This window comes from Orycteropus afer, unplaced genomic scaffold (assembly GCF_000298275.1).
Source record: "Orycteropus afer afer isolate SDZICR_OR568_19922 unplaced genomic scaffold, OryAfe1.0 scaffold00290, whole genome shotgun sequence".
In the NCBI taxonomy this organism is placed as follows: Eukaryota; Metazoa; Chordata; class Mammalia; order Tubulidentata; family Orycteropodidae; genus Orycteropus; species Orycteropus afer.
The window spans coordinates 1,622,655-1,635,918 of NW_006921877.1; the positions used below are offsets into that span (position 1 = coordinate 1,622,655).

The following is a 13,264-nucleotide window of genomic DNA, read 5'->3' on the forward strand; positions in this document are numbered from 1 at the left end:
TTAAAAAAAAAAAAAAAATGACAATGCAGCCTGATACAGGGTAAGGTGGCAACCCTACTGAGGCTTGAACCTCCAGCCATGAGCGTTCCACGCAGGATATGGCTCTCTGCTATTAATGCAAACCAGATTTTCCTCAACAAGCAGATCTCAACCAGCTGTGAGCTGTGTCACAAGCAATTTGTCATTAATGATAGCTAATACACAAGAGTGCATAAATGATTTACTTTGAGAATGGATTCAGTTTTGTCAGAATAAAGTCACACTCCCATGTAGCTGTTTCCTGAGCAGGAGAGAAAGGTGTAGAATTTCAACAAGAGCACCAGGAAACTGCTCATATTCTCCAAGCTTGATTGAGGCAAGGATGGCAAACGTTGGCACAGTTAATGGTTGGGGCAATGACAAATTACTACAGGGACAAATTACTCTCTTTGCTTGTGAATGCTGATTTCATAGATAGTTCCATTTTCTTTAGCATTTCACCCATGGAAGTACCTTATACATGTGAATATCATCCATTAAGTGGATGGATGAAGTGAAGGAAAAAAGGGGTGAGGCTTGCCACTCTAAGTCATTTGAATCAGCAAGGGGTCCCAAGGCTTATGAGTCAGGGCTGATACAAAGGGGCTGGGGGTTGGCAGGGCAAGAGGGCATGAGGTCTGACCTGCAGCATGGCAGAGTCCTGTGCTGTCCCGCGAGACTCCTCAAAACTCTGAAGGACCCAGTCCTGGGTCTGTCGGGAACGGCTAAAGCCACTGAGAGGGCTCTGAGCTGGCTGTTTTGAGCTGTCCACATGGTTGTCATACTTTGTGCTAGGGGACAGGTGATTGGGAGACTGACGTTCCCGCTCCTGAAGGGTATCCCGTGGGAGCCGGCTGTCCAGGCTCTGGCTCCGCTTGCGCTGTTCGTGGGGCAGCATCCGTGTCCGGCGGCCAGTCCGGCCCCGGGCCTGGCCCCCAGGATGACTGTCAAACTTGTTGATGAGTGAGTCCACTGAAGACAGGGGAGCAGTGTCAATGGTGTTACCCGGAGAGGGCCCCTGAGGGGCTAATTCTAGCAGACTGGTGCTCCTGTTGCTTGGAGCCACAGGGGCAGGGCCTGCCAGTGAGGCTTGGGACTGGGAACGGAGTAGTCTACTATTCCAGCAGGCCCCAGGCTCCTCATCAGAGACACTGCCCTGAGAGGGGGCAAGAAACCCCTTGGTTTGAGAGTAGGGGTTCTCAGGGAGTTCTGAGTCAGAGCCCAGAGCACCTGGGGCACCTCGGTTGATTTGGACCCCAAAGGAGTCACCACCCTTCTCCCCACTGTTGAGCACCACAAATGGCTGCCCAGCAATGCCCTGCACACGCACGGCAACCCCATAGGTGTTGGCTCTTGCATCCTTGGCTGGGCGTCGCCCACCGCGGCGTAGGGTACCCGTCTCAGCACCACCCACTGGCTCTGTGATGAAGCGAATCTGGACTCCATGGTCTAGGGGACCCCGGGGCTCGGCCATGGTGGCTGCCTGCTCCATGGGTATGGGGGGTCCTGGAAGAGGGAGAAAGGAATTTAAACATTTTAAGCCAAGAGACTTGAAGTCAAAATCTAGAGACCTCCATCTGCCCAGCTTTCATGGGGTTGATTGCCTTGCCAGTTTCTTCTTTGTATAACAGTGGTTCTCATACTTCAACTAAGCAACAGAATCCCTGAGAGGGCTTATTAAAGAACACAGATAGCTGGGCCCCATCCCCAGAAGTCCTGATTCAGTATTCCGTACATCTGAGGTGGAGCTTAAGAACACTCATTTCTAAGTTACCAGTTGATGCTGACATTGCTGGTCCAGGCACCACACTTTGAGACCCACTAATCTAGGTTTGACTCGACGGCACATAACAACAACAACAACAACAATCTAGAAGATTAATCTAGAAGAAGGAGCTCTGGTAGCATAATGCCTAAGGCATTTGACTGCTAACCAGACAGCTGGTGGTTCAAACCCACCAGCCACTCCTCAGAAGGAAGGTTGGGCAATCCTACTTCTGTAGTGATACTGCCTCGGAAACCCAAGGAGGGGTCGCTATGAGTCGGGTTTGACTCGACGGCACATAACAACAACAACAACAACAATCTAGAAGATTAATCTAGAAGAAGGAGCTCTGGTAGCATAATGCCTAAGGCACTTGACTGCTAACCAGAAAGCTGGCGGTTCAAACCCACCAGCCACTCCTCAGAAGGAAGGTTGGGCAATCCTACTTCTATAGTGTTACAGCCTCGGAAACCCAAGGAGGGGTTGTTATGAGTCGGGGCCAACTCGATGGCAAATAACAACAACAACAATCTAGAAGAATCCATTTCTTCTGTTATAGCTCTGGGCAACTTGTTAAGAGTTTAAAAAATTGCCTTCATATCCACACATATTCTACCAAGTCTCTCCTCCATGTACCCCCAGAGAAAGGAGAACCCAATCCCTGCCTGACAGACACCCTTATCCCATTCCCAGGGCTCATTTAAAATAAGCCCACTGCCTTCAAGTCAATTCCAACTCATAATGATCCTACAGGACAGAGTAGAACTGTCCCATAGGGTTCTCAAAGCTATAAATCTTTACAGAAGCAAATTGCCTTATCTTTCTCCTGCTGAGCACCTGGTGTGTCCTAATCACCAACCTTCTGGTTAGCTGCTGAATGCTTTAGCTACCATGCCACCTGAATTCCTTCATTTAAAATAAAGAAGATCCCAAAGTGTGCCATCCCATTTCTGGGAGGCTATTAAACAAAACGGATGCCCCTGCGGTAGGATCTCTGGGAATTAGGGACAAGAATGAGTGTGACTGACTTGCTACTGTGTATCTTTTTATCCCTTTTTAATTTGGAACCATACAGATGTATTTATCTATTCAAAAAAAATTAAAATAATGTTTAAATATGCCAGTCCTAGACAGCAGCTCAACGGCAGTGAGTTTGGTTTTTTTGGTTTGGTAGGGGCCCCAGACAAGTAGATTTGTCCCACCTGAGAGCCACAGCCAAGACCATCTATCTAGAGGCCTGCTGCACATTGCCAAGCTCAGAGTCAGCAAAAGGAATGTATTCCAGGAAACTCCAAGCAAAGAAAAAATGCAACTTCCCCACCCCTTCTGCTAGTCTCCACCAGAACCTAGCACCAAATTGGAGGAGGAGCCTGCAGAGTGCCAGACAGAAACACAAACATATGCAACTCAACCCCCCTGCAGAGCTCTGGGCCAAGGAAACTTGGCCAGGTCCTGAGGCCCAGGAAACCAGGGTGAGATAAGGAGAAGGGAGGGGAAGGGATGAGAGGGGGCAGAACTCCAGGTTAGAAAGGGCTTGGTGAGGGGAAGCAGCTCCTGAGGAAAAGCATTCATAGCATTCCCAGCTCCTCCCCTCTAAAGAGAGGAACAGGGAGAGAGGAGCCCCTTATTGGCAGTGGTTTTTCGCCTTTTTGGTACTAGGTCAGCATTTGAGAAAATGATGGAAGCAATGCAACCTCTCCAGGAGACAGCCCACACAAACTTTCACCTCAGAATTTTAAGAGGCTCATGAACATCTTAAAGCCCATCCATGAACCTTTGAGGACCCCAGTCTTCTACTCTTCAGATATCAAGGAGAACCTTAACCAATCTCTGACTCAGTTACCCCAAACAGTAAGATGCTTAGTTAGCCTGGACCAGAATGGGACCAGAAAAGAAGCTAGAAGACAAAGGGGTAAATTCTCCAAACCACTCATCCAGAAGCAGCCTGGTACAGTAGAAAGAAAAGGCACTAGATCACAGTAAGAATCCTAGCTGTGCTCTTCACTTGAGATACATAAACTTGGGAAAATCACAACTTTTCTGAGCCTCAGTTTCCTCCTCTGTAAAACTGGTATAAAGATAATATCTCACAATGTAATTAATCACCTATGAGAATTAAATTAGACAATAACAAATTACACGGGCATATACACTGACAGAATTTATCAAGTTTTACACTTAAGATTTTGTTCTTTATTGTATTTAAGTTATACTTTAATGTAAAGTGAGAAAATGACAAAATATTAAACATGTCAAGTACGTAACAGAGTAGGCCATTACAAACTGACAATAAATGTTACCTTCACAGTTGCTGTTTTAACAGGAACTTCCTGGCTTCACCTCATTCCTAGAAGGATGTCACTTCTATACAGAAGTGTGCCATGACCACCCCTTCCCCCAAACTAGGTCAGATCCACGTTATGTCCTCTGCAGTTGTCCTTCAGTGAGTTTACCTCAGTTTATTTTTATGTATTTATTGAAGTGATTGTTTCCTATGTGTCTCCTCCACAAGACTATGAGCTCCTGGAGGGTAAAGACCATGACTGTCAGCCAACTACTTTGTCCCTAATGCCTGGCACTTGGTCCAGAACCAAAACCCATTGCCACTGAGTCAATTCTGACTAATAGCAACCCAGTAAGAACAGAGTAGAATTGCACCTGAGAGTTTCCAAGGCTGTAAATCTTTATGGAAACTGACTACCACATCTTTCTTCTACAGAGCTGTTGGTGGTTTCAAACCTCTGACCTTTTGCTTAGCAGCCAAGCACTTTTAACCACTGTGCCACCAGGGGGTACATGGTAGATATGATAAATATTTGTGAAGGGTTTATCTTGAACTAAGGCAGATGAGCATAGCAGAAAGGAGATTTGCCCAGGGATCCCTCAAGTCATTTCTCACTTTCCCTGGTAATAGCACCTCTTCCTGGCCTGGACTCTCTGCCCCACTCATTCACGATTATAGAACCAGATGTGCCTAGACTACCAGCTCTAAGAAGCCACCTAATTTATTCATGATACAGCTCTATGCAGTCAGTATATCTACTGATCTTCCAGATCCAGGTCAAGGAGTTCCTGGCCTAGGCACAACAGAGCACACAGCCCCTTGCCTGAGAGCACCAAGTTGCTGAAAGGCAGGATCAAGTGCTTCCTCAGGTCCCAGTGACTTCCTAACCCCAACCATCTTCAGTCATGGGACATGTAGGTCAGAGGCCAGGAGGGCTGGAGGGATCTTTGGGATGGGTCAGAAAGCAGGGCTCTAAATGATTCAACATGGAAAACCTGAAACCTACCCGCCTTCAGTTACCGAGGACAGTGAGGCGGGGCCAAAGGAGCAGGGCAGCTAGGGACCTTGCATAAGCCCCAGAGGCAGGTAAACAATGATCTAGCGCCAAGCAACACAGAGTCCAGAGCCTCAGCTTGCACCAGATGCCTGACCCTGCTGCTCCCTCCCCTGGTACATGCCCAGGGCTCTCTCCTCACCAACTGTACTCCAGAAAGAGACCAGGCCACAATGAATTCCGTTCTCGTCTGCCTCTGCCATTCCTACCGGCAAGGAGGAAGAGGACACCCTCCACCTGTTCCAGAGCCACTTCTCCTGAGTTACTCATTAGCCTGCCCTGCCCCAATTCTATCACCTCTGGCCTAGCCATAAGCATCTGACATCCAACTAGCAGTGACAGGGTCCCTGGACTCCTGGCAGGAAGTGGGGGTGGGGTGGTTTCAGGTGTGTGGAGGAAGGGCTGATGTGCCTAGGGCTAGGCAGTATGCTAGGTGGCACCTATTATCGGATTTGGACAATGGAAGAACTAGAGGTATAGAGATTGGACTACCTTTTTCAGGTAACAAGGAAAACAAACGGTGAAAACAAAGCAGCACAGCTCAATGACCTTGAACATTCAGTTCCCATGTTCGCATAAAGTAACAGATGTAAGAAGGTTCCCGGTGGATCCAAAAAGAACCCCCAAGTGGACTCCTGGCTCTGTCCACTGGAAAAGCCAGAAACCTGAGAGCCAGGCTAGAGCTGGTTGGCCAGTGGGAAAAAAAAAAACAATGAAGGAAATGGGCCCCTACAAACTGGCTGGACTGGTTTGAGAGGGAAGGGGAAAGGGAGGGCCAGGGAGACTACACTGGCAGCTTGTAAAACAGACTAGAGAAATTCCACACCACAGAGGAGGCAGAGGGGCAAGCCTGTGGGCAGGAGCTCATCCAGCCAGGCTGCCAAGTCCAAGGCTCTGAAGGAGGAGACAGAAGGTGGGAAGGGAAAAGGCAGGAAGGCAGATGCACAAAGAACCCTATGAATGACAGGGCAGTGTGTGACAGAAGACTTTGTCTCTCTCTATTCCTCCCTCTCAAGTTCCCTAAGTTGCATTCTTGATCCCACACTTGTCTTGGCCACCTCCTAGGCCCTGAGCTCTCCCTTTCCTGGCATGAAGAGAAGTAGCCTAGCCCCTCCCATGCCAAGGGGCTCTTCACATCCCACAGGGGTGATAGCATGCAGGGCAGCCTAGGAAAAGCAGAAAAGGGTTCTAGGCCACCAGAATCCTTTAACACCATGCAATCTCTGGATGAGCAGTTCCCCAACTCCCAAATATCCAGGATGAAAGAAGAGGTGCAGAGGCACGTGTGGGCAGCCTGTCTACAACATACACAACGAACGCAACCACTGCCGTGAGTCGGATCCGACTCATAGTGACCCCTCCTTGGGTTTCCGAGGCTGCGCCACTGCAGAAGTAGATTGCCCAACCTTCCTTCCGAGGAGTGGCTGGTGGGTTTGAACAGCCAGCCTTCTGGTTAGCAGTCAAACGCCTTAGGCACTATGCCACCAGAGCAGCTCCCTGTCTACAACATTGTTGTTGTTGTTGTTATCTGCCGTCGAGTCAGCCCTGACTCATAGCGACCCCTCCTTGGGTTTCCGAGGCAGTATCACTACGGAAGTAGGATTGCCCAACCTTCCTTCCGAGGAGTGGCTGGTGGGTTTGAACCGCCAGCCATCTGGTTAGCAGGCAAGTGTCTTAGCCACTATGCTACCAGAGCTCCACATAGCGGTTACTAATTATTTCCCAATTACAACAACTTTCCTCAGGCAGGGCATCAAAGGGGCCAAGCTAAGGCTAGTTCCCTTACCTGCCTAAGGCAAGGAAATCTAACTCAAAAGTCTTGTCTGGCACTCAATATGTACCTCTCATCTGGCCTGGCAACTTGAAGGTGTTAATTCTCCTAGTTGTGTGGTCTCCTGCACCTGACACTCTGCCTGCCAGAGATCAAGGTCAGGAGTCAGGATACCTGGTGGGGTCTCAGAGAATAAGGGTGATTCTGAGAGGCATCAAGATAATTGGTTGGGCTCCCAAACCTCACTCAATGGTCTCCATCTAGAATCACAGAATCAAGTATGTGTGCTGGCAGGTATTGACATCAGCCCAGAGAAAGAGGCCTCATTAGAAATAAGTATTTCTAGGTATTTTGTAGGCCCTGGGATCTATACTTCCTCATATTCTTCGTAGGAGAGCACTATCTCAAGAAGAAGGAAATATCTTCCCTGGCATGAAATCAAGTGCTGAACTGAAACTGAATCCCCTTGAATAGTTTCACATCTAGTAAAGAAGTGGGGTGCCTTCTTGTTCTGCTCCTCAGTGTCTTACTTGCAACTGTTTTCACATGTAGGTGAATGCTCAGAAAAAGGTCCCACCCCTCAGAGCAATCTCAAAGCCAGAAAAGAGGTGTCAACAGCCAGCTCAGACTTTCAGTGGAGGGGTTCGGGAAAACAGCACCTGCTGATGCCCTTCCCTTACTACCCTGAATCTCAGGCAGCTGTTCCCTCTGCCCATGTGGGATTCATTACCCATACTACCCAGGTCTCCAAGAGAAATTCAGCCCCTGGGGCCAGCGTGTGACCTCCAGAGAAATCCTGGCCCTGAAATGCTTTCATGACGCGGGAAAAATCTTACCCTCACATGCCCTTCACGTGCCCCTCACCTGGCACCTTTCCAGCTACCTGCCCCAGGTCCCTCCCCTCCTCCCCTCTCCAATTCAGCACCTGTGCCCTGGAAGAAGCGTATCTCTAATCGCCTCAACCCCCGCCCCTCTGGGTACACCTGAGGGCTCGCTTGCCTCTCAGATGCCCTTGTCCCCACCGTGTTCACTCACCGCAGCCGGGCTCGGCGCTCTCGGGCTCGCACTCTGGGCTCGGGCTCCGGCAGAGCCGCACGCTGGGTTCCCGAGCCCTCCCCCGCGCTCCCTCCTTTTTTCTCTCCCTCCCACCAACCTGTTACTCCCCTACGGAGCTCCACCCTCATTGGCCGGCAACACCCGCCCCGCCTTACCCTTCCTCCGGTTGGTCCTCTTTCCGCGAGGGGCGGGGCTGCCGCCGCCGGACCCTGACCTGGGGTCTCGAGCTGGGGTGGGCGAGAGGGCGGGCCAGATCACGTGGGCCGGCGGGCGCTCCGGGGGCGGGGTGGCAAGGGGCGTCTGGAGGCCATTTTGGGGGCGTAGTTGGTGGCTGCCACAGCTTCCCCAGCACCTGCCCCAGTGCTACCTTGGCATATCCTCTTCCCGCCTCTCCTGGATAATATCCCCCACCTCTTTTTCTATTTATTTATTTATTTTCACACCACCTCTGGTTTTCACAACAAAGATCTGCGTCTAGAGACCCTTCTGCCCTTCACTTACCTCCCCATAAACCAGAATATTCTCCGGTCACTCTTCTGCAGAAAAAAATCTCCCCTCGTCCCCTACATCAGCGCCGCTTCCACCTCAATTTGTGTCTCCTTTCCCCAACCTAGACCAGAACCCTAATCTTGGACTCTCTTCCCTTATATCCTAGCTACCACAATTGTTTTACAGCCTGGGATATTTTCCTCCAGAGTATGTGTCACCTAATTTGTTATATGATCTGACTTTAAAAATTACATTCATTATCTCCAGTCTCACGATAAGCTCCAGCAGGGCAGGGAGGTTCGCTGCTTTATCTCAAATGCCCAGATCAGAGACCAGCACATATTGGGAGCTCAATAAATGTTGGTTGAATGGATGGGTGGGAACGGAGGATGTAAAGTTACACTGAGGACAAGGATGTAAGACGCTCATTCTAAACGGGAGATTTAACCCCAGATTGTCAATCTACATCAGAGTTAGCCTTTCAAGGAGTGTGAAAATTGATCCTAGATCCAGAAAAGGAGGATACTCTGCAAACTACAGGGACGCCACTAATAATACCGCAGTGGTTAAACGTTAAAGCTGATTTACGAGATATTAACAGTTGAGATAGTAAAAAAGAAATTGACTTAGTTTTAAATAGCCAAAAATGGTTGAGTTTATTAATACAGTAAAGGCAGAACTTCAGTGCAAATATAATATCCAAAGAGAAGAAATATATAATAATGATATATACATTCAAGAAGTTAATTTTATTTTATGCTGGGCTCTGGGTAATGTATCTATTCAACAAATATTTGTTGTGTACCTATTTAAGACTGAAAAGGAATCTTAAATACGTTGGTCAGTGCATTCGCCAGAGCGACTCTCCTTCCCCTCCCCCTAGCCTTCAGAAGCTAGGTGTGAGTCTGGGAGGGTAAAGTCCACCTACCAGTTCCTCAACTAGGATGCAAAGTCTCTGCATTTCTAAGGAAGCTTTATGTAACGATTAGAGCCATCCAACCCGCCCAGGCCCTGGGAAGAAACGACAAAAAGGTGTGGTGGGGCTGGGGGCGGGGGGGAAGTCTAAGATTATATATTACCTCCAGACCACTAGGGTGGTTTTATAAAGAAAGTTTTATTTTTTGAAGTGTGGAATTGTTGAGTTGACTATATATTAGAAAAGTGGAAACTCCTAAATTCTTCTGAGTAACACCTGAATAATTAGGATAAAACCAGAAAAGTAAACCTACTGTCATAGAATCGATTTGTAGATTGCCTCATTTTTCTCCGATGGAGCAGGTGGTGGGTTAGAACCACCTACCTTTATAGTTAGCAGCCCAATCCCTTAACCACAACTCCACCAGCTAAGGCATTTGACTGCTAACTAGAAGACTGGCGGTTCAAACGCACCAGCCACTCCTCGGAAGGAAGATTGGGCAATCTATTCTGTAGTGATACCGCCTTGTAAACCCAAGGACAGATCCTACACCACGGCAGACACCAGGCAGTGCCAGACACCAGGCAGTGCGGCAGTGCGTTTGTTTGTTTTGGTTTTGAGTGTATTTGTAGTAAATACAAAGTTAAGGCAGTAAAGGACACACCCACCCCAGCACTATGAACACAGATTACAAGGAAAAACCAGGTCTCTGAGTCACCATCATTATCATCTGTTCCACAAGGAAATGCTTAGTCTCAGAGGACATCATCATCAGGCACAGGTGACAGAGGTCTTTTTCCGGAGTTCAGGAGACAAGTAGGTTCTTTCTTTAAGAAATGTTACAATATGGCAAAAATGACTGAGTTTATAAATACAGTGAAGGCAGAACTTCGGTGAAACCATAATATCCAAAGAGAAGAAATATACAATAATGATATACACATTCAAGAAGTTAATTTTATTTTATGAAATGGTGTAAAAGAAGAAATTGTGGGTAAACTGGAGACAGTTTCATGGAAGAAGTCAATTAGGAATCAAATTCCTATCCTACAATTCTTCAGTTATTTTCTAAATTCCCCAAGACCATCACCAGTATCACTAACAACTCTACTGAAATTGTTTCCTCAAAGATCACCTATTAATCTGTGGCCAGTTCCTAAGTGAAACCCCAGGGAAGGCCAGCCATGTAGGAAAAGAAATTGAAAAAAAATAACTGAAAGGCAGTAATACCACTGGTTGAAATCAAAGGGACATGAGACAGAATGGGGGTTGGGGAGGATCTAGAAGAGAAAATACATAATAAGTTAACTTTGAAACTTGCCATCTTGGAGAAGTATGTGGGACACCTAGGAGGAAGAAAAAAAAAAAAAAAAGCCTAGCTGGAAATTAAGCTTAACGAGAAATCAGACAGATCCAAGAATCATCTTCATAGAGTAGGGTGGAGGGGAGAAGAAGGGGTAAAGGCAGGAGGAGGAGACCCAGACCCGGAAGGGAGTATACAAAGAGGCAGGTGAAAAATAAAGCCCATGGAAGAGAGAGATTTAAATAGGTGAAGAGAATGTGGAATTTGGCATTTAGGAAGTTATACTTGATCTTCCACATGTCAATTTCAGCGCATGCTGCGCTGCAACTTAGATTTCAATAAAAAGTATCAATAAAAGGGTAGGAGAGGGCATTTTGACAGTGAAAGCAGGATGAAAGAAAGAGAAAGTTGTATGTTTTGTTTTTAGGAAGTAGGGTCACTTGGTCATATTTAGAGAATGAAATGGAAGAGTAGGGAAAATTCAAGAAATGAGAGAGAGAATAGTCAAAAAGCCAAAGCCTGACCACTGTTAACCACTTGGAGGAGGATCTATGTAGGAGATCCTGGACAGAGAGGGAGAATAATATGGAACAAAACTCAAAATCATTAGGAAAAAAAAGGGGGGGAGGGAGGACCAGGTTTGCTGGAGCCTGGTGGAACCACTGAGACTATGGCCCCTAGCTGCCCTTCAGGTCTGGAACTGAACCCACACCTGTGGCTTCCAGCCAAACAAAAGACAGGCATATGAGTTAAACATTTACCTGAGGTAGATAGACTTCTTGGAGAGAACAATCTTGGGAGAAAGAAGGGCTGCTTATACACAGGGAGACAGCTCAGGGGGCAGGAGGGCATGGAGGGATGGACACAGGGAAGAGGTAACTATCAGGAGGAAGTGAGAGGGAAGCTGTTACATTGTGGTAAATTATAGTCAATGTCATGAGACAAAGTGTATGTGAACTGCTGTATGGAAAGTAAATTTGCTCTGTAAACTTTTACCCAAATCACAATTAAAAGAAAAAAAAAAAAAAAGTCAAAGCCTGGACCTAGAGGAGGAGAAGTCTATGTTCTAGAATTTAAATTGAAGGAATAAGTGTGAAGGAGTGAAGGACTATGAATTGGAACTGAATCAATGGCAGTGAATTTGTTTTGGTTTTTCATCCAGTCTTTGTACATCCCACCAAATGACTAGGTGGGACTATGCAAATATGATGTGCTTGTGGCCCACCATGGGAGTTGGATAGCATGCTAATAATGTAAGTAAGGTGCATGGCACCCATTGAGGTAGGACCATGCAAATAAGGTTGTGGAACCCTAATGTGGGGATTGGTCAGTTTTGCCATCTCGTTAGGCTGAAAGTATACCAACCCATTTTATGGGATGAGGGAGAGAAATTTCCAAGAAATGAGAGAAAGACAGAAAAAATAGTCAAAAAGTCAAAACCTGGACCTAGAGGAGGAGAACTCTATGTTCTAGACCTTGAACTGGAAAAATAGGTGTGAAGGAGTGGGGGATGGGGTAAGGAAGTATGGAAAGAGGGGATCCCACTACCATCAAGAAAAAAAGCCAGGAGAAGACCACATCCTTTGGACCTGAGATCCCTGCACTGAAAGTCCTTGATTCAGGAGACAGAGAGCTGTGACACCAGAGACAGCAAGAAGCAATGGCAAAGACAGCAGCAGCAGAGGCAGCAGAACAAAGAGCCCTGCACAAGACAGAGCTGTGGGCCTCCTGGCCCTTGAAGCGAGAAAGCTCAATGCCTTCAGGCAAGAGGCTTACTGGCAGAATGGGGTGCCTCTAAGCACTTACCAATAGAGCTAAAAGAACTTTGTGACAAGAGGCCAAGGGGCCACAGGCAGAGAGGCTGAGGGCTAGAGCAATGTGTGCCTGTGGGCACTGCTGAGAAGAGCCTGTCATGATTAAATCACTGTATCTGAGTTGTTTCTGATCCTGAATTCTAACCTGTTACTTCCCTAATAAACCCCATAATCATGAGTATTATCAGTAAGTTCTATGTGGCCATTGCAATGAATTATCAAACCCAGCAGAGAAGCAGAGAGTGCCATGGGAAAGACAGTTGTTGTCAGAATTTGTAAAAAAAAAAAAAAAAAAGGTTTGAGGGCAGAGGCATGCCTGATTTTCATTTCATAGGAATCAGTCTTGGGCTATTGATTTTTTTATCCTTCTCCTGTCTTGTGAGGTTGGAAGAGGTCAGACACCTCCACCACACCATATTTACAGGAAGTTAAGTCAGATAACTTCAGGTACCCAGATTGCTGGACCTGAGAAGGGTGATTCTGGGGGCTGAAGAATTTGCAAACAAGTTTTGGAACTTCTGGAATTATCTACAACCTTAAAAAAGATATGATAAGTACAAAATGAATGGCAGTCTCAAGGGACATCTAGGTCAATTGGCATTACATGATCCACAAAGACATCTTTGTTGAGTAGCAACAGGGATCTTAAAAGCTTATGAGCTACTGGAACTAATTGAGGGATTTAGCAACGTCACAGGATATAAGATCAACATCCAAAAATCAGTTGGATTCCTCTACACCAGCAAAGAGATTGCTGAAAAAGAAATAAGAAAATCAATACCGTTCTCAATAGC

At 46.9% G+C, this 13,264-nt stretch overlaps 1 protein-coding gene across 1 annotated transcript in view; it reads right to left on the minus strand.

Annotated features, from left to right (window-relative positions):
- CGN (cingulin) overlaps nt 1-1,510 on the minus strand; it is a 29,818-nt gene extending 28,308 nt beyond the window's left edge. The window contains exon 1 of the mRNA XM_007950881.2: nt 662-1,510. Within this exon, the coding sequence (XP_007949072.1) occupies nt 662-1,510 (849 nt within the window). The remainder of the gene's footprint in view (nt 1-661) is intronic.
- Nucleotides 1,511-13,264: the final 11,754 nt, after the last annotated feature.